The 22749-nt window shown below is 37.2% G+C and overlaps 1 protein-coding gene across 1 annotated transcript in view; it reads left to right on the top strand.

Annotated features, from left to right (window-relative positions):
• The first annotated feature begins 230 nt into the window (after window positions 1-230).
• pde4ba (phosphodiesterase 4B, cAMP-specific a) overlaps window positions 231-22749 on the top strand; it is an 85591-nt gene continuing 63072 nt past the window's right edge. Inside the window, 5 exon segments of the mRNA XM_042514813.1 lie at window positions 231-952; window positions 16691-16885; window positions 18799-18835; window positions 19134-19204; window positions 22406-22458. Of these exon segments, the coding sequence (XP_042370747.1) occupies window positions 828-952; window positions 16691-16885; window positions 18799-18835; window positions 19134-19204; window positions 22406-22458 (481 nt within the window). The 5' untranslated portion in view covers window positions 231-827.

Below are 22749 nucleotides of genomic sequence, written 5' to 3'. Positions count from 1 at the left end.
TGTGTGTGTGTGTGTGTGTGTGTGTGTGTGTGTGTAGCCAGTGTGCTTCTGTATGTTTGCAGTGTTAACTAAAGCTGACATGGCTGTGAGTGATGGATGACTTATGACTCCATTCCAGTGACTCCACTCCAGAGCTTGGATATCCCTCCTTACTCTGCTGGGCTGCTCTGAAGGGAACAGAGCTCCATACACACACATACTACACACACAAACACACACACCATGGGGAGGAAGTATAGCCTGTGACGAAGAGTCTGCCGAGAGAGCACAGAGAGCGAGAGTGTCAGAGTGTGAACAAGGGCTTAAGGAGCTCTGTGATGTGATGTATGGACCGCTGCTTTTGTTGCTGCTGTGTGTGACGTGAGATTAAGTGTTTGGAGAAGGTGTTTGGATACCTGATTGCTGCTTTTCATTTGTGCCGAGGAGAGAGAGGCTGATGGATAACCCGCTGAGTAACTTTTTAAACAGCCATGTAAATGTATGACTGTGTAGCCAATGAGTGATGGGTTTATGCTGTTTATATGAGGCAAATGTGCATGTGTTGGTGCTTGTTTCATAGATAAATTTGATCATTTCCTTTTGAAGTTGTGTGATGAATTGTGTGAGTTCTGTAATGCTGAGTGTGTGTGAGGTGTGTACGCTTGTTACCGTTTGTCACTAATGGTGCTGACTTGTGAAACATGAACATGACAGTGAGTGACATTTACACTGTATGCTTTGCCTGTGTGTGAAATGCTGCGCTTGTGTTGTTGTTAACACTCTGGGCGTGTTCTGGTCGATCTAGTTTGTGGTTGTTTTTGTGATGGTATGTGTCGCGTAGTGTGTGCATGAGTGCATGTGTGTGTGAGGATATGTACCGGCGTTCACCCTGTGCCAGAGGAAGGGTTCATTTTGACTTCAGCGAGGAAGTCATCAGAAAACTCCACGCGGCCAACCATGGCCACGCTCACAGGTTAGGATGCACAGATGACCACACATCACACACACTTAATGTTGTTGAACACTTGATTCTGTCCTGGTAGTGTTTATTTTTAAGATTGTCCTTTTCAGCTCCTTACTGGCCTCTGACTCTAATAGCTGAACTTTTTTTTTAAATTCAAAGTTGTCTTCTTTAAAAAAAAAAAACTTCACAAAATCTTGTTGTGTTTCTAAGAGTCTGTGAACTCTTCCCCTTGCTATGTATATCCAGTGTATGTGTAGTCTACTTCCTATTTCCCATACATCAAGCAAACCCCTCATGTGTTCCTCATCATTATAATAATCCTCAGCTGGAATGTGGTTATATGCCCCGTCACATGTTTGGATGAGAAAATCCAAAGGTTCTTGAGGTGCAACAGTTTTAGCAGAGTGATATTTTGAATAGATTGTATGTTGTGGTATTGAGGTTAAGAGAGTCAAGTGCTTTGCTAAGCAAATAAGTCTGGCAGTTTTCAGATGAGTTTGTTTATTATCCCTACTTAGCCACAGTTTGAACATGGTCTTGTCTGTGAGACACAACCAGATGACCCAAAGGAGATATCTTAAAAAACAAAACAAAAACATGACATTGAAGATCTCCTATTGCCTCAGCCTTTAGCAACTATGGTAAATTTGGTTTTGCTGCCAAGCAGGAATTCTTGTCTGACCACATTAGTTTATGTCTTGAACACCAGTGTCTGACTCTACCGAGTTTTCCGACCACAGATGTGTACAAGCAAAGAAATAAGAAGTAAAAACTTTTCTGCAACACAAATTTAAGTTGAATTTTTTTGTTAATTTTGAGTGTCCTCAGATTTTTGCCTTTTTTTTCAAGTGAAAAAAAGCTAGAGTCTAAATATAAGACATTACTGTCTAAAAAAGGATCAAAAGCCCAGAAAGTTGGGAAGCGTTGATTTTAATGTGTCATTATTTAAAGGGTCAGCTCATTCCAAGTCCACAACAGTGTATTTTCTTACCTTCCTTGGAAGTCTCAAAACATTACCAAACCAAAACTTACTGCATCATCGTATGTAGGAAGTTATGAGTCAATTCAAGAATGTAATGTAAATGTTGTTGTGGTATTTCTGCACCACAGAGTTCCTTTAAGAGCATTTTGCCATCCTTGTAGCAGCACAGGGAATGAGTTTACTCAAAAAAATCTAGGAAACCGATTGCTTTGAAAAATGTAAGCATAACTATTAGTCTTAATTTTCTATGTAATTTTAAGTTTACTTAAAATTGAGTTGTATTTCAGTTATATTTACTTGATTTTGTGAAGTTGTTAAAACTTAAAAATAACAAGTTTATTCCATCAATTTGTCTTAGTTTTAGCAACATCAGTAAGCCAATACTGTGTTATATATCTGTATTCTGCTGTTTGCTTATTTGCTTTTTGTAAACATGACCAATGAAACAGCCCTTGCAGATCTCATAACTTCATCATTGGCAAAATCCAAGTGTTGATCAAGTTAAGTCAATTAAGTCAGACTAACGTGCCTTACTGAGGTTGCTAATGCTTAGAAAGAAAAACCATTTACCATTTTTAAGTTGCAACAGCTTGGCAAAATTAAGTAAATACAGCTACATTTTGAGTAAACTTAACAATTTAAAAAAAATTAGATTAATAGCTAAATTTACTTTTCTTTTTCAAGGCAATCGGTTTCCAAGATTATTTTAAGTAAGATGAACTTGTCAGATTTTACGGTAAAAGTTAACATGATGGAACTTAGTTAAAACATTTCAGAAAAGCGGTAGGAAAAACTACTGCACAACTATGCTCATTTTAAAACATTATTATTTTCACTTGGAATATCAATTAATATGTAGCAATCAATTACTTCCCTTAAAGGCCACGATTAGAGCAAAATCCATTATTATCAAAAATGTATTATATATTTTTGCCCATATAATCCAGAATTCATGTTTCTGCCATAATTTAGATTCTTAAAGAAACACTAACTTCTGCCCCTGTATGGGACATTTATGCTCAATTATGAGAATCAAGATTTTAGCACTGTGGTGCATTATTTGTCTTATCTGACCTGCTTAGTCATTGTTCGTTTCAGTCGCTACATCTGTAAACAGTGACATAGCTTCTTCCTTTCCAAGGTGGATTGTAATAAAGGACAGCTAAAATTACGTTTTGACAAAACTCCCAGTTGGGAACGAAAGTAAGCAGCAAAGACAGAAATAACTAACAGTGATGCTGATGCTGAGAGCAGAAGTTTGTCAATGTTTGAGTAGAGGAAGAAATAAGCCAGTGTGAGAAAGTAGGCTGGGTCTCACCCCAGGAGGATTGTCTCTGGGTATTCTGGCTCAGCTGAAGACACATCAGATTGTTGCAAGGTTTAGGGGACATCATCTTAAAGGCAGAGAGACATTATAACAGTTTAGTAAATATACCCAACGACATCAAGTTTTCTGAGCTATTTTAAGAAGTTAATGTCACGTGATCTCTGCAAACACACTGCTGTAATGCTTTCATTTTTCTAGAGCATTCTAGTCCTGATGGCAAAATCTAATTTTTATCACGGAAGTGTGGAGACATTAAGCTCTGGAGACATCCACCTCTGGTTGGGTGGGTGCCACCTCTGTGAGTGAGGGCTTCCTGTGGAAAGTACTGGACTGTATTAAAGAAGCAGAAGTACACATATGGTGTACTGTACTGTACTGTACTGCAGGTACAAAAGGCCCACATGAGCCCCGGGGAATAATTGCTCCAGGGCTGCTTCCTCTCACACTGCGTAGTTCATGTGTGTTTGTTTGTACTGTATATAGCCTACGAAATATTTACTTACTCCTGACTGTCCTTTTATTGTATGTGGGTGTGCATGAATTAGCCTGTTTACTGTATGTGCGGCAGAAAGTGTTTCTCACATATCCAGCTCAGACAGGAGATGGGCTTAACCAAATATTTTGACAGTGACCTGGATTCCTATGGAATAATAACAAAGATCACAACCCCTTTAATCCACACAGTGGGGTTTTCTGGGTGGTGGGTCCTTCATTCATTTTCAGCCTTCACTACTTTTTTTTATGTTAAACTTGGACCTCTGGACCCTGAGCAAATTTGCTTGATTTTCTAAAAATATGGGAAGAAGGCAATTAGCAACAAGAGAAAAAAAGGCCCAAAAATGAACAAGAAAATGACCTGAAAATCAGTAAAATAAAAAAAGAGAAAGAGAAAAAAAGTTTTGAAAAAAATCAAGGCAAACAAGACTTAGAAAAAGTGCTTAAAATATAATAATTATGTAAAACAATTTTAAATATGTAATTGTGACAATTGAAAATAGATTTTTTTCCCCCTAGCTTTTTCGTCTTTCCCTAGCTTTAAAAAATTAATTTTCTGAATCCACTTACTTCTTGCAATTGCATCATTTCACACGAAGTGGCTCACTGCCTTTTTCACCGTGTTTTTGAAAGAATTTGCACCAATTTGCTCACGGTTCAAAGGTTTAAATATTTGTGAAAGGCATCTTAAAGCAGCACAAGAAACGCAATGTTGCTCCATGCTTCAATGGGTTAAAACCCAAACTGTTAATTTGTGGAAACAGGGGATGAGTACAAATAAACAGTTTGTGTTTTAACACTCACTGCTGTTCACGCTGTTGTCTGTATGGAGTCTTTTAGGGCAAAGCAGAAAGCAGCGATAACTGTGACATGACTGCAACTGGTCAACACTTAAACAGTGTGGTTTTGCCAGAGTTAATGTGTTATAGCAATTCGCAAAATAATTCTAAACTGGGGTGCCTGGTGGCTCAGTGGATAGAGTGGGTGCCCCATGTATAGAGGCTGTGTCCTCACCGCAGCGGCCGTGGGCTCGATTCCAGTCTCAGCCCTTTGCTGCATGTCTCCCCCTCTCTCTCTTTCCACCTTTCACACTTGTGCTGTCCTATCAATTAAAGGCAAAAATGCCCCAAAAAATATCTTAAAAAAAAAAGAAATAAAATAACCCTAAACTGCCTCAAAATATTGTCCATATCTATTTTGAAAGTTTCCAATTTAAAAGAAACTGACTCTGAGGCTTCTCTTTACCCCCCTCTTATGTTTTGTTACATGTTTAATAGCTGTCAACGTTTCAACTAGATTTCTTTTCACTTTGGTGACCCATTTTCTTTTCCAGCACAGGACCATTGAATAACAGTGTTTTGTGCTTGCCTGCCTATGGGTGGGGTGCAGCGCTGTGTTGTAGAGTTTGTGGTTCAGCAGCATTTCATTTACGTGCACTTTGCCTGCAGTGTAACATGTTGTTATGGAGATGGATACAAGGGAAAAATGTGGCAAGGGCTCGTCAATGTCTGCCGTGGTTTATGTGGTCGTGGGCTTTTGATTTCTGAGTGGCCTCCTAAAGTTTAAATTAGCCGCCGTGGCTGTGAGGTGGGTTTAGTGGTGACAATGGTGATTATTGCAATTGAGATAATGATGAGGATGATAACAAGTGATGTTATGGATGGCTGGGTGGATCAGGGAGATCAGGAGAATGGTGACTCTAGGGCTGGTGATGATGATGATGATGACGTTGAAGATGATGATGATGATTGGGGACAGGATGGTAAAGGTTAAGATTTTGGTGCTTAGCATCAAAAAGTAGTTGTCTATTGTGGTGGAAGAGGTATTCAAATCCTTTACTTTAAGGAATAACATGTAAGAGATATGAGGCTTTAGTGGCATCTAGTGGTGAGGTTTGCAAATTACAACCAGCTGAAACTTCTCCCAGTTAAAATTTCATGAGTGGTCATTGTACCGGAGGTTTTTATTGGGATCAGAATTATCCACAGAGGTCTCTTCCTCTCCAAAACAAATGGTCCAACTGGTTTAATCCAGTGAAAACTTGTAATAAAGCAGTTTCACATCATAAATCAGTGTTTCCCTGGTGCTGTTTGGCATGTTGGAGATGGGCTGCTGAGTCAAATTATCCACAGAGGTCTCCAAAACAAAGAGACTAGGTGATCAAAACTGGTAAAAACACAGCATAAAGCAGTTTCAGGTTAATAAAACTGGTGTTGTCCAGACACTGCTTGTCACAGAGGAGCTGCTAATTGTGGTCACTGAAGCAAAAATACACCATTAAAAGTACTACTGATGCATCAATGCATATGCAGAGTTTAACTGTAGTAGCCAGTTGAGGTGGAGTTAATTTATGATAGCATCATTAAGTAAAATATCTTCTATAAAGTAAAATAATTTAGCAGTGCTTTCTTATTTTTTTTTTGCGGCACAGATTTGTGTTCATTGTTTGTGAAATATCAGAAATCTTTACCTCTTTTGGTCTGGAAAAATAATTTACCAATTATTGGTAAGTTTAAGTTATTGGTTACTTGATTACCAATTGGTCAACCAATTGGTTACCAAGTAACCAATAACTCCTCTATGAAATGTAATAGAGAAGGATGAGTAGAAGAAGAAAAAGTAGCATACAATGGACTCAAGTAGAGCACTTCAAAACTGTGATTATACAGTACTTAAGTAAATGTCCTTAGTTACTTTTAGCTAGCTTTACTGAATAGAAATGTAGAATATTAATGGAGTTGTAGTTCCAGCACACACAGTTCCAGAGTACTAGAGTGCTAGAGAAACCAGAGCCTGTGACTGTGAGTAGCCCCACTGTGCAGACCAGAGAATGTTCTGGAAAAGATGCCACACTGCAGTTAGCCAACTCAGGAATGTTATTTTTTTAAAGCAATGTCCTGTTACAGTCACTTTCTATGACTTTCTCCGGTTTCCACTCATACTGTCCTTGTCTTCCTCCCAGTTAAAAGTACATTTCAGTTCCTCTCTTTCAAGTTTTCATCATTCTGCCTCCCTCTCTGACTTCACACACATACACACACAAACGGATCCACCCGCAGTCCTGTTCCATCATCATCACCACCATCGTCATCACACCTTTCAGCCAGTTCTGTTTTATATTTCCTGAAATTGTGTGACAAGTGCCTTTGTATTTAGACTGTAAATTATTTCTAAAATGAGAGCATCTGCTAGATGACATTGTACCCAAATGTGCATGTATAATGACTTGGCACAAGTCCCAATTACGTTAGTGGCCTAATTTCTATTAATAAGTGCATGTATGTGTCTAGCTGGATTTCTGGTTTTCCTCAGAACAGAAAATGGCCAGAGGACATATTTGATTTTCAGCATGGTTTTAGCTGCTGCCTGTTTTTATAAATTAAAGTTCAGCACCATAATTCTGTTGATTCATGTTTTCATTAGTGTGGTTTGCAGTTCAGGGGATCAGATCCCTCATCTAAGAATACAAGCTTTAACAAAATTTGCTGCAGATATTGCAGCTTTACAGTTCATCTTGTCAAATGGGTGAAGTGGGAAACAAAGTGCAATATATGGCTGAAGCCAACAAAGCTTTACATAAACTGAGCATTGTTTAGGTTGTATTTATAGTGGTGTGTTCAAACCTCTGCATAGCTTTCACAAAAATTTCCCAACACATCAGAGCTACAGAGATACCACATGGGAACCACAAGAACTATGATTGGCCAGCGTGGGCTTCCTGTGTTTCCCCCTACAAGTTTGATGCCGGTAGAGATTGGGGATATTGAAGACAGCTTTGAGGAAGTTGAAGACAGACCCAGTAATCTGCAGCTTTTTAGTAACACAATGACATTTACGCTGCAAACCTTCTGCTCACTCTGAATGCATGACGGTAAACTCAGTGACTGAAACATAGTCTTTTAAAGAGGCTACCACTTTATCATGTGAAATACATATGGCTGGTGTTTTGGTGATGCCATTAATGCTGAATTTAACATCAAAACCTACAATGTAGTGTAGGAACCTATGGCAGGACTCGATCTGCCGTTAGGGATTATATCCCTGGATATATTCTGTATATTTTTTAAATTTTAAAAAATATGGTTAAAGATGCAGTGTATAGGATATAGGGAAATGGAAAATAATCTAGTAAGTATATTTTCTATTGTGTATTATCACCTGAAAATAAGAATTATTTTGTTTTTATTACCTTAGAATGGGCAGTGTATCTCTACATGGGGAGCGTGTCCTCTTCTACAAAAAAACTGACTGACCACATTTCCTGTTTTTGCGTCAGGCACCGTAGTTAGCAGTGTCTCTGCAATGAGAAACTTATTTATTTAGTGTGTTATCAATCACCCGGTTCGTTTGTTCTAGAGAGGGAATAATAATAATTCGGCTTCCGGTTAAAACCTACTGTTTACTGAACACTGAAGGGATTCTTACCTGTAAAAGTTCAGCTGGTTGCAATCTGCAATCCTCTCCAACAGATGCCACCGAATCCTCCTAAATCTTACACACTGTTCCTTTAAGGCAAGCAGTGCAAATCACTGTAAGCAGTAGATTGCTTTAGTAAAAAAGACACAACAAAATAAAAGCATGTCTGATGTTGATTTCATACTGATACAATCAATTTGAGTTTCAGTACTGATGCAATATCTTAATGTTGCACCATTTGAAGTGAATCAGGAGTTTAGCTGCTTTAAAGATTGTCATTGTGGGTAAAGGTAGTCCCACTTATGAGTTCAGACTAGATGTGCAATCAGATCAGCGTTTGACGATGATGATGAGATAAACATTCTTTAATCATTTGGATATTTTGAGGTCTTGGTTGTTGAGTTGTAACCTTTGCTCTGGTAGAGTTTATGTGTTGGGAAATGTCAGCTTCAGCATGTGCATGTTTAGACTAGCTCGGGTTATTAAGCTATATTTAGAAACTTGTGCTGCAGATTCTTGTAGGGAGATCTCACTGCAATTTTTTGGAGCATAACATTTCAGCTGCTATTTTTGCTCGGCCTGATGGGATCTCTCAATCAGCTCATCACTCTTCTGCTTCTGGGTGCATTTCAAAGCTTTGGCACATTTCGCAAAGCCGGCTGGTTAGACAGAAAGGTCTTTTTAGGATCCGCTTCTTGTCCCCGGCATCTCTCCATTTCTCCTTCAATCCTGTTTGTCTCAAATACATTTGACAAGGAGTTCTGCTAATGATGTAGTGAAACAGAGTTTTTATCTGATTTTTCACGCCACAAGATTGTTAATATTTGTAGAATTACTCATGCAATAACAGAACAAAATCCAACTCCCGCAAAGAAATAATATTTAAACCTTGGCTAACCCTAAGACAAACAGGAGGTGTTACCATGGCACCTCTGTTTGCACAACCCGACAGACAAATGGTCACTGGTTTCCACTCAGCATAACACACAGGAAGGAAGAGATTAATTCATAGTATGAGAATGCTCTCTCTCTTTCTCTCTCTCTGCAGCACTCTGCGGCTCCGTCTGTTTGAAAGGACAAGTATCTGTTTCTTCTTCACAGACTGGGGAGTTGTAGTCTCTGTCTGTATTTTAGCTTACTTAGGTGAGCAGAGGGAGGATCATTTTGTATTCAACTGCTTAGGTAAAGTAAAGACATCCTAGTTGACACTGATTTTGTAATTTTCAGGTCAGACCATATCTTTATGTTTCATTTTATACTAAATTTGTTTTAACCATTAAATGTTTTTTGACCTCTTCTTCTACATTTAAGCTTTAAATAAACATATATCTATGAGTGTATATGTACTATAAGACTCCTAAACATACACATCTGGATTATTTTTGAACTGCAATTCTCCTACTTATGAACTACTATTTAACAACTACTGTTGCCACTTAACTGGTTATATTTTCTGTTTTTATAAGAATCATAAAATTTCAGACCAGTAACATTCTGCTGCTTTCTTGGTTATGATGATTTTTTAATAATAACAATATATCACATGACAATGTGAAAGCAATGTTATGATGTGAAAGGAGTTGCTGGACCTCCAGGACCTCACAAATGACTACCACTTATCTTAATTGACAAAATTGAGACTTGAATTAAACTTGCCTCAGAAGACTAAAAACTGCTGCAAACTGTAAAGCTGCAATTACTAGTTGACAGAAAAGTACTCCGTAACTATGATTGATTATTTTTTGTCTTTGAAATTTGTTAGTTTCAGCTTCTTTTAAGTGAAAATGTGCTGCTTTTCCTTTATCATACATGACAAAGGGCTGGGCAATATGGAGAAAACAAATTATCACAATATTTTTTGACTAAATACCTAAATATCGATATGATGACAATATTGTAGGGCTGAGTATTTGTGTTTTCACAGGATATTTAGGTCCACACAATGGGATTTTTGATTAATAATCAGTGGAAATGAAGCAAATAATTTATTAGTTAGTTGCTGCCATAATATCACCATCGTTTCATATGAGATTATAACCCCTGCTTCAGAATCCATCTCAGCATTACTGCATCCACAGGGTGTGAAATGTTCATCACTCCTTCCACACCTACAGTCACATGAATCAACACGCAGGATACTGAGTTGTCCGACTCTTCCAGTAAATGAGTCTGACGGCACAGTGACCTGAAACAGCACCATTGTCTCAGAGCTGGGAAGTGGAGTCATTTCCCAGCAAAAATATTATGCATTATTTGTCCCAAACCTTTCCACTCATGTTTGCTATCTTAACTTTCTGTCATTGGATGTTTTCACTTTAGTCTCTTTTTTGTTACTCTTGGCTGCTCTACCACATGTAGCTTCTGCCTCATCCCAGTTTCCACAGAATTTCAAATGAAGACTCTTAAAGAAAGTTTATGTGGGCTGGATGTTATTCAGTGTGAGAGAATGCGGCACCCTAATGTCTGCTTTGTCAAATTTAGATGTGAAATTTAGCAAATACAAGTACAGTTTACGTCTCTGGTAATCAGTGATGTCTTGAATATGGATATGTTTACCTATTTATGTAGCGATTATTTAAGAACTTAATAAGAAGTACACGATCGTTTTTTGAGTTTTTTGTCACTCGTGACTGCTTTACCACAGTGGCTACAGCCCCTTCATAAGAATAAATAGTTTATGCAGATTTTGGTGAGACTGACATTGGTCAAATGTAGATTTAACTTTGAATAGGGATCACCAGAGGCACCACGATATATTATTTCAATACTTAAGCCACAATACAATATTATTGCCATTTTACATTTTTTGTGATTTTTTTATTTATTTGTTTATTTTTTGCTAAGTATTCCAATAATATATGTTGCAAATCATTATCTTTTTTAACCTTTTCAACATCTAATCTGATAAGATCTATCTAATAAGTTATCAATTTTCTTTTTTCTTTTTTTTTTGAGGCAAAATGTATCTAGTGGCACAAAAAAAAAGATTTTTTTTTTCTAGTAGGCCACCAAAAGTGTAATTTATATCTGCAATATAAATTATATTTATTAAACTAAAATCAGTAATTAACATATACTGTATATACTGACAATAAAATAAATTAAAAAAATATTGCGACACTTTGCTACACACACACACACACACACACCTTACTACAGCAGGTATACTGTACATTTTACTGTATGTCTCTGTTTAGTGATGTCTAAATATTCCTTTAGTGGTTTTTGTAGTGATTATGTATACCCATTTTAGCTTCTGCGTTAACTTTTAGTACAACTTTTAGTACTGAATACAACCCAGTATAGTCCCAGGTCAGACCGAGGTTTTCTAGCTGTACACTGAAATAAACTTCAGATCTGGTGAGATAAAGTTGTGTACAGGGCTACAGTAGAGAGGAACCTTTACTAGACAGAATGAGAGAATCAACAGCAGCTGTAGGCAAACTGTTAGTGATAACAGTCATCCTCCTATCTCATATTGTTTTTGTTTTTATGAATTTATTTTTTTTTTGAAGGATTGACCCAAAGTCAATACTGCAAATTTAATGAAATAAATAAACAAAGGGAGAACTTGTCTACTTATCTGTCAGTCCGAGTCTATCATCTTTTCGGCAAAGTCCATCACTCAGTCAGTCCGCTCATCAGACAGACAGATGCAGCTGGATCATGGGAAAGGAATGTCGTGTGATCCTAGCAAATCATTTTAGGGTCAGAGGGAGCACTTCCTGATTGCTTTAGTGAAACGTAACACCGAAAACACAACCAAGTCACCATATACAGAACCATAATGATCATGACTAGTTGGAAAATGTCCTTCCCTGTGGAATCAGTGTCCCCAGTGGTTCTTTTGAAGGTATTCAGACAACATGCCATCCTGTAAAAACTTTTAAAAAATTGTGCGTCATGAAATCCAGTGACGCTTTGATCCTTTTCATGCTGGCTGACTGATAATTTCCCCTCTACTTAGGAAGCTCATAATTGCAATAAAGCATTTGGCCTCTTGATCCCTCAGCAGTCCTTGTTCTCACCCTGACTCTGAACAGACGGTATGATTCTGGTTGACTGAGCAACTTGAATTTCTCATTTGTATATGTTTAGGTATAAAGTACATTTGCGAGATCCAAGTGCTGACGTTGTTCTTTACATGAACTTCAAAAAGAAAGCATGGGAGAATGGTGCACTTGAGAATGGTTTCCCCAACAGATGCACTAATCCACTAAATCACCAGGACACCCCCGTTTCATGGAGAACGGTCTTTGTTCCCAGAATCTGTCATTGTGTTGTATTTCGACGGCTACATTCTTGGGTATCCCTTCTTTGTCTTGTTAAGTAGACCAGTGTAAAAACGCCAGCAATTCAGTTAATTTATATTGATATATTTATGTGTTTGGTTTTGTTTTAGAAAGTTAGGAAAGGAATGTTTAAGTTAAGACTGATGTTGCTTTACACATAAAAAAATGATCCCAGTGACTCCCACATATGAGGTACACAGCTCATTGATTATAAACTGGTATCGGATCACCGCTCAGTATCAGCCAATATCAAAGTCCAGGATTAGTTTGAGAACTGAAAAAGTCAGATCAATGCATCACTTACTAAAGTACATTAAACATTCAAAACCTCAGTAAAAGTACAGAAGTATAATATCAGCAAAATATGGTTCACGAGTCAAAAGTAAAAGTATTTATTTAATAGAAAAAATCGACGTTTATAAACATATATGTACTTTATATGCTGTTGTTGATGTCAGATCTTAATCTGTAAAGTAACCCTTAAAAGTACAATACTTCCTTCTGCAGTGTATCAGAGTAGAAGTAATGGAAAAATGACATACCCAAGTACAGTTCAAGTACCTCTGGTGTACTGAAGTGCAGTTCTAGAGTAAATGTACTTAATTACCTTTTACCGCTGCATATGGTGTGTTCTCAGCTACCTGGCCTCTCAGGCAGGCTGGAAGCTCATCATATGCCCCGTGTTATTCATGTCATGTGTAGTTCTGTGATCTGACAAAGGCTGAGTCACATCCTCATGACAGAGTATTTATAGTCATGTGAGACTTTTACAGTCAAGGTACCGTTATGAATGTGCTTTATGCTGTGATGAGAAGTCCAACAATATGAAACAAGAAGTTGCGATAGTTGCTTTGTCACAGCTCCACCACCTCAGCAGGAAGGACTGATGACTATTTTATTATGTAAGCAGTAAATGAGATGTCTGCGTGTAAGAATGAGAACAGTATTACGACGACACTGTGTTTTTAACAGGACTACCCTGAGTGTATATTACGCTAATACCCGTATGATGGTCAGTTAACCAGGAAATTAAGGGACATAAATACAAAAGGAATGAGGCACTGGTATATTTTGTTTGATATTCTGGTGGTTAAATGGTTGACTCTGTTGGGTGACTGCACTATCTTTCTCCACAAAGTTAAAGTAAAGCGCTCTTGCTTTTATAGAACACAGGATAAAAATATTGGGATAGTTGTGCGATGTGTGTATGTGTTGTGGATGAGTAGACTCGCCTGATCTGGCTACAGAATTAGTTGTCTCTGCACGTGATCACAGCACACAAAGCCAGTGGATTGACCTGAGGGCAGAGCAGTCAGGCATTCAATGTGTGGTGGATAGTGCAGGCATGCACGTGTATTCATGTATAAGACACGCACACTTTTTTTTTATCTTTGATGCCCTATGTTTATTCTCTGTTTTACGGCATTTAGCACATCATCTGGATGTGTTTTTGGGAGATTTGGGCAGGGAATTCTGCATAGCAAACACTATGTCACACATTGTAACTCATTGAAAGAAGGACAGCATTAGTTATTCTTCCTCAGGCAGCAAGAGCACCAGGCTTGAAACACTTTGCAATCCAGAGTGGCTGCAGATCCAAGCTTTTGCCGTGCTCTTCAGTGTGTGTATTTGTTATTAAGAAGCTTTCTCGCATTTCTTTATTTGATGGCTCCCCCCACCCTTTTTTTCTTTTTTGTTTTTATCACTGATCAATTTGGGAAGCCTATTTACACTATTCTTTGTGGATTCCAAATCATAATTCAAAATAAAGATGTTTTTTTTTAACAAATTAAAATGTAAGCCTGCTGTTACATGCAACATAAGCCTTGCTGTTCTGACATGGAAAAAACCCCCAGTTTTATTGTATAGTTCTCAGCACCAACACTATCAACAAACACAAGACTTGGATCACACACCACACCAATTTTAGCTTCTTTCCATCATTCCCTGATCAGTCTGACCATTTCATTTTCTACACACAAGGTCTCAAGGTCAGACGTTGCTATGCTCTCTCGCCATTGGGAGGAGCCTCTGGTTTTCAGAGCAGAGACTTTTGGCTGTGTCAAGGTCTAGTCTGAAAACTAAGGTGATTGTGTCGCTTTTGTTGCTCTTCAACTTTGTATCATCCTCCCACAGTCTTATAAGAGCAAAATCTGTGCCCGTTTTCTAAAACCACCTTAAAGTTCTGTAACTTGTTTTCATTTTGTGTTAATCTCCTTTTGATAAGTTTATAGTTTGTGGTTTGTGCACTTTTAGCCCCTTTCTTTTTTAGTGTTCGTCTGTCTCATTTATTTCCTGTCTTATCTCCCTTGTGGAAAGTGTTTTGAACTGACAGTCTGTGTCACGACATCACGTTAAGATGTCATTATTTTATTCAGAACAGATTTCCATCATTTGTTTAAAAAAGACACGCATTCTCCTTCCTCTCAGTTTCTGATTTTCCCTGGGGTCAAAAACCAGTAAAGTGTAGAGAAATGTAATATGCACAGTATATGTTCAGCAAAATAAAGGCCTATTTAAAAATTCTTATTACAGTATAATATAAAAGGTGCAGCAGCAGCCAGTTTACTAGAGCGTCACATTGACTGGTGGGTCTTCTCGCATAAATGAACTGATGCGTTTTCCATCCTGACTGTCATAATAAACAGAAGAGGAGCTGAATGAGAGCAGTAATACAGCAACAATACACAGTATAACAAAATAATAGTGACCTTTCAACAGACACTGGATATTTTGTCAGAAAAACATCAGGAATAAATATTTCAGGAGTTTTTCAGTAATGACTTATTTTTCTCTTGTTTAAATATCACTCCAGGTGTGTTTCATATAAAAATGCCATGGTTTTTCTGGTAGTTTTTAACATTGTCATTTGAAGCTGAACGCTGACTAAATCACTCCTTGGTTCCAAAAACAGATATCTTTGTTTTGTCTTTGTTTATTTGAAGAGAACTGTGGGACATTGAATCGTATATCTGTTCAATGCACTCAGTCAGAGCTTATATTGGACCATAGTGTTCTGGTGAGTAAATTTATGTGTTGTCGACATATTTTGTTATTTTTCATAATGTGAGCCAGTGTAACCGTGTAGATGTTAAACAGAAGAGGTCCCAGACTGGAGCCCTGAGGAACTACAGAAGTCATTTTTGTACAGTCAGATGTATTATTGCATGAAGACGCAAAGTAGTCCTTATCCTTAAAATTAAAATTAAACCAGTGTAGTATGTGTCAGAAAGTCGCACTCAGTTTTCCAATTGGTCTAGTAATATGTTGTTGTCAGCTACGTCAAATGCAGAACTGAGATCCAGTAATACTAAGCCTGAAAGTAACAGTGAAGGTCAAACATTAAAAAAAGCAACAATGAGCAAAACCTACTTTTGAAATGAGGGGGAACTTAAAGTTTGTAGTTTAACCAACACTCTCTCTGCTGGTGCATGTTTACTATACAGAGGGGGAAGTAATGTCCATCAAGGCAGAACAAAGTGATAAAAGAGAGCGCCTTGCAAAAAACGCAAACTCAAGTGGAAATGTCGTACATACAACATATACCACATGCAAAGTTTGTTTGATCTTGCGAAGATGTACAACAGTCATTAAAAAGTCCTTCAAGTGTTGTTTTCTCTCCTCGTCTTTGGTGATGTCTTAATGAGGTCTGCATCTACTTTCTTTGCCCTGTAAATGATGAAGCCTCGATAATTTGCATAAGTGAACGAACACTGTGCACTCTAGCATGTCACTCTGCCCTTTCTTACGTGGTAATGTCAAGTCCATTCATGTATGTGATCGTTCACTGTACATAATAATGTGTAAGAGTGACTGCGGCTCATCTCATAAGGGGATGTTGATAGTCCACATGTGAAAGATTTGCGTCTTCCATTTCATCATGCTTGGCCATTAAGAGCTCAATAATAAAAACAAAACACAAAAAGCGAGAATCAAGAAGGACTTGATGCTGTTTTTATGATTTGTTGATGGTCATAAAAGGAGTGTTTCATAGCAATCTCAAAGTGTTGTTTACTTACTTATTACCTTATCATGGTACCTTATCAGTCATGTTTCTAATGCTACCAGAAAACCTATAGTATGTTGTCTTGAATTTTGAATCCAGTTCCAGTTTTCTCCTATCCACATTTTTATTTTTATTTCTTTCCACACTATTGTACTATGTGTAAGACTACTGAAAAAAAACTGCAGTTCAAAACTAACATCTTAAAATCTGTGGGTATGTCTGTTTTCAGTTTCGATGTGGAGAATGGCCCATCTGCCAGCTGCAGCCCTCTGGACCCCCAGGCCTCCCCTGGCTCTGGTCTGGTCCTTCACACGAACTTTCCCGGTCATAACCAGCGCCGAGAGTCCTTCCTCTACCGCTCCGACAGCGACTATGATCTGTCACCCAAGTCCATGTCACGGAACTCCTCCATCGCCTCTGAACTGTAAATATAAAACACATGCACTGTTTATATGTAGAAGGTTAGCTTGCTGAATCTAGATCACTCACAGAGTTTAACTTTGCTCAAAAAATTACCACCTGTTAGGTAAAAAAAAAACCCAATATAAACTAATTCGACTGTAAGCATTATTATTTGAGTGCTGGAGATTGATCACTGTGTTATTCTGATGGTTAAACATACAGAAAACAACACAGAAAACTTAAAAAATATTTTTCTAAAGTTAAATGTTGTTGCATAACTTGAACAACCCACATACATGATTCATTTATAAAATAAAATAAAAATATAAATAAATATGAGGTGCCAGATGAACAAAAACTGCATGTTTTTTAAGACACACATTTTAACAAATAACTCAGTTTGTTGAGTTACTCACTCACTTATTTACTAATGTTTCTGTTAGAAGTCATGACAGTGTTTGTGTTAACAAATTGAGCCAGAATTTGTCTCCTCGCCTCAGTACCCTTGAACTAAGTCCCTTGTGATACTGCGCGTGGATATAAAAAAATGTACTTCTTGAATTTTACTTTAAAGGAGATGCTCTTATATCATTGACATAACTTTACAAGTAATGTAAAGGATTGTAGAGATGTACTGTTAATCAGTAATGCAGAAAAAATATATAATATTTTATTAATCTTGTGTCCTTTTTCCTAGACCTCAGCAAAATAAATGAATTAACCTATTGAGAAGAACAAAAAAAGAAAGGCTGTGTGATGTAGGATGTGCAAACATAATATTGATAAGAATATTTTCATACAAAATCAATCACGTTATTTAGAATTTAGGATATATTGCTAAGATCAGAAAATTGATAAGATCAGAAAAAATGTTCATTACCATGAACCATCTTCCACTTGTTTACATTACATCGCTTAAGATGTGTCCTCACTTCTACTTATTTTGTAAGTCAATTTTACTTGGAATCATTAATTTAAAACAGTTGTGCAACTTACAAACATGATTGATAGTATAGTTTACAATACAAATAAACTTGAAGTGATGCCGACGTTTGTTAAAACATGTGCTGGGTTGTTAGCATGCGTTTGAGCATTTCTAAAATTAAATTAATGTATTTTTATTATGTTTCATGTTCAAGTCTGTGCATTATGTGTTTCATGTGGCTGCAACACTCATTTTTTCTTGGGGGACAATAAAGTTTAAAGTTAATACTTTACAGACAATAATTCAGTTATCACCTGCTCTACTTGAAATCAAGTTTAACAAAGTTCAGCATTACTTTGTCAAAATCAATAGATTTTCACTGATTTGCAACCACAGTTCCTGAGCTGTTTTACACACCATTAAATTATGTTACTGGATGTATGGCAGGCTTCAGTCGAGGTTCTGCTGCTGCATGGTTGCTCTGCCATCCAGTGGAAGACCTGATATATTGTGTGTGGTGGGTTAAAGGAGTTGGCTTTATGACTCTAGATGTTGCATACTTTAACACAACAATCATTTGAAGCCCACAGAGTAATTCAACATTTTGCCCTGTCTCAGCTTACAAAAAATCAGTCATTTTTAGAGCTAAGTGCCTTACAAGGTTGCATTCCATCAGAACAGATGACGCCAGTTTTTGACCCATAACCATCCTCCCATTCTCCTCTCCCTTTGGACTCTTTCAGTTAATTATAGTAATGAGGCTGGCTGGGTCACGGTAGTCATTGCTTATTGTCCTTGCTTAACATCTTTGCTTTTAACCACCATGACCATGCTGGCAGGGAGCACTTAAGTGGATAAGCTTTATGCAACAGCACAAAGCTGACACCAGGTGTGAACTGTAGATGAGTTTTTTTCTTACCACTTCTCTCTTTGTGTGTGTGTGTGTGTGTGTGTGTGCGTGCATGTGCGTGTGTGTGTGTGTGTGTGTGTGTGTGTGTTTGTGTTTGCAGACATGGTGATGACCTGATCGTGACGCCTTTTGCTCAGGTAAATACATGTTTTTCTGTCACCCCTGAAATCAACACTAATTCTTATTAAGCAGTGGAGTACAGCTGCAAACACTGATTAAGCTAAATGTAAAAATATCAGTGTCAAAAAAACCCAAAAAAACATGAAATGTATAAATGCATCATTTTTAAAAGAACTCTATGTGATTCCAGATTAATTTCTGTGCTCCAATTACACAGATATAAAATAACCTCACTGTCAAGACAAAATACAAAGGATTTAAAAAAACATGGTATGAAAAGGATCCTAATGATTATCTCTTCGTTTGCCTTTCTAGGTTCTGGCAAGCCTTCGAAGTGTGAGGAATAACTTCACCGTACTGACCAATGTCCAGTGTGCCTCAAGCAAGTAAGTGCTGATGGATTGTAGCCATCAATTTACGTTTTTTTCTTTTCTTTTTTTTTTCAGCTGTTTTTGTGGTTATTTCAGCGACCTGCTTTGACTCTGACATTATAATACTATAATACTTCTGACAGACTCTTAGGGAGGCACTTGAGAGTAAAATATGATCTTTATATTTTATTATAGGCCATCATGGGGCCCATAAAGGACTGCTACAAATCAAATTGGAGTCCACTTAGACTCTCTTGGGATTCATTTTCTAGAGTCTCTTGTGGCAGAGTGCAAAATGAAAATAAAATCAAGCAAAAATAAACATTAAGCAGTAAATCTTGTGGGAGTGAAAATACAGAAAATTTAGCTACTTCAAATCTTTTATTATCCCCTATAAGTCAAAGAATATTTAGCCATTAATATAATCAGACTGCTGTTCCATCATTTGACCACAAGATGGCCATCTTGAGCTTTAAACAAACATCACAGCTATTTCCTGCCCTCACAGTTGAGCACACAACCACAGATTTCCATCAGTGGAGTCTGAAACATGTTAAAGTGGTGATTTAATAACAAACTGAATATCAGTCAATATTCTATTAATGCCAAAAATAATTAATTACTAATTTTAGATGCATCTCTCCTTTTTTGTCTCTTGAGAAATTAAAGAATATTTTCTGATATAAAGAGTTGGTCTTTGTTGTCCTCACTGCATTCATTCTACATTGCTTAAGTAGCCAGCGAAGCATATTAATGTCTCACAAATAACGAAGTATAGGCCTATAACTTGGAAATAAAATGGAAAAATCTTGACATGACATAAACACACAGAAAACAAAATGGTATGGTTTGACTCTACTTACTTTACTTTCAAATGTCTGAAAATGTGGAAAACTAGAATGTAATATAAGAGCTGCATGTTTAATGATGTAAATGGTTGCAGCTTTTATTTATCACATATTTATATAGTGTTCTGTAAAGCAGCAATGTTGGTTCCATACTGCGTCAATTAAAGGCATATTGTATTGAGTAGTCAAAACATTATTGAGCTTTAAATGTAACGTGACTTTATTCAGCTCAATGCCCACAGTGTGGTAGGTATAATTATATCAACTTTTCATTCTGTGAGTTAAAAATTTTATAGAAATAAGTTTCTAACATGTTTGTCAGTGGTTTGCATCATAAAGTTTTGAGTATAACTAGAATTATTTTGATGAAGGTACATCCTGTAGTTAATTAAATAAAGGCCACAATTTCTGTGGGTTTACTCCTGCTGCACCTAGTGATAATCATTATCAATCAATCTGCTGATTATTTTCTAAATTACTCTGTTAATGCTTTGGTATATAAACAGTCACAAAATAATGAAAAAAACATGTTACCATTTCCAAAAAGTTCATCTTCAAATTGATTGATTTGTGCATCAGCTGTTTAAAACCCAAAGATAATAATTTTTAAACAGATAAATGTTTGCTACTTTTGCTTGAAAAATTACTTTGATTATTGTTTATTACTAAAAGAGCTGCTGATTAATTTCCTGATGATCCACTGATAATTTCATCGACAAATCCTTTAAGCAATTATTTTTTAACTGCTGCAACATTCAGCTTTACACCTCCCCGTGGAGGTGAGACTGCAGATACACTGGAAATATGTATTTAGGGCACCTTTTCATTTATTCTTCAGGCTTGTGTGTGCGTGTGTGCATGTGTGTCTGTGTGCGTGCATGTGTGTCTGTATCAGTTCCTACAGATGCTAAGAGCGTGCTCCTCCTCTACAGAATTTATTAACCCTCGGTTTGCTGTATTGAATAACTGGAGCCTGACTGACCTACATTCTGCTCTGACACCCACACTTAGACAAATGTAGAGACTAAAACACGCATACACAAGTATATACAGGCACGGTCCAACATGGCTATGCACAGGTAGTTTATCAATTACTCCGTTGAAAGAAAATGTATCAATACACTGGTAGCTGATGGCTCTCCAGCTATCACTCTCACACACACTCACACACGCACACATACACACACTAAGTCAGATCCTCCAGTCTTTTTTTCCTTCGAGACGTCACCTTTTTATCTTAACTATAACATTACTGAAAGAAGTGAGGATGCTGAGCTCAGTGTCTGTATACAGGTAGAATGAAAATTAAATGTTTGTAAGGACTGCCTACAATAGTCTCAGTGATAGGACAAAGACATAACAGTGGACAATGAAACAGCAAATATGCCTGCCTAAACTACCATCGGGCTCTATAACCAGAAAAATACCAGAAAAACAAAACTAATAAAAGGCACCTGATGGCATATTGATATATATGTCTGATCTCTCTTTGAGGACTGGTTTCACCCCTAACTTTTGGGGGTGAATTTGGTCAGTGACCCGTTAAGTCAAAATATGATGTGCTAGTTACCTTCTACCTTTCACATGTAATGTACAGGTTCTGCTTGTTAAATTCATAGTCTTTTCAAAAATAAACTTACAACGTAGCCAAAAAAACCTTTGTTTTTAGGCCTACTTCCTAGGCCTAGGTTTATGCAACAAAAGAAGAAAAAAAACAACATTATGTTTTAGCTTAAAATAGTTACATTATATAATGTCTCATGATATATGCCACCAGCATAGCATGCCCGTTGTAATTGAAATAACTTGTGATTTTTGGTTTCACATGGGATACACACATCAGGCAGCTGGTTTCATATAATACCACAGGCAGCAGCCAGTGAGCTTAGCTGAGCAGCTAGCCCTGCTCCTCAGGCATATTTTTTAAATGTTTCGTTTTATTGTTATTTTTGCCTACAGCATCTCTAAAGCTCAGCATTTAATATGTTGGCTTATATGTTGTTTGTTTAATCTATTTAAATGTCAGTTTGTGGACTTCAGATGTACTTATTAAGAACTTACTTTCGAATACAACCAGGCTGCCTTTTTTCAGTCTTTCTGATAAGCTAAGCTAACCAGCAGCTTCATTTTTATCATACAGATATGAAAATGGTATCAATCTTCTCATCTAACTCTTGATGAATTATAAAAAAAATGTGGAATTCTTCCTTTAAACAATATGTCTGACATGTAAAGCTTTTTGCCTTATTGTGAGAAAATGATGTTCATTATTCGGTAAACTGTTTAAAGGTGAAAATGTACAGCTTTTTTATTATTATGCACCATCTTTCTAACATCATTCTTTTTTTTGGACTCCTTTTCCTTTCAGGAGGTCTCCTGCAGCAACTACTCAACCTCCGATCACCAGAGTTTGTCTCCCAGGTAAGAGCTCAGAGAAACATCCTGCTATGTGTCTGACTTCTGAAGGGCTGCATGAAGAGTGGGTCTTTTTTATCCGATTTATATCTGGCTTGAACATCTTCCTGCCACCAGTTTTACTTGTTCTGGTAATTCACTCCTCCTCCTCCTCCTCCCCCCTCCCTGCCTCTCGTCAGTCTCATCCTTTACTCATGAACTCGCGTACGTGACGACTTTCACTGTTTTCACCATCTGTCTTCAGCTCTAACATTGTAGTCCAGACCATTTTGTCATCAAGCTCATTAACAGTGTTCA

Source organism: Plectropomus leopardus, chromosome 3, assembly GCF_008729295.1.
Source record: "Plectropomus leopardus isolate mb chromosome 3, YSFRI_Pleo_2.0, whole genome shotgun sequence".
Classification (NCBI taxonomy): domain Eukaryota; kingdom Metazoa; phylum Chordata; class Actinopteri; order Perciformes; family Serranidae; genus Plectropomus; species Plectropomus leopardus.
Note: the sequence above shows the minus strand (reverse complement) of the source record. Positions and strands in the feature narration are given on the sequence as shown.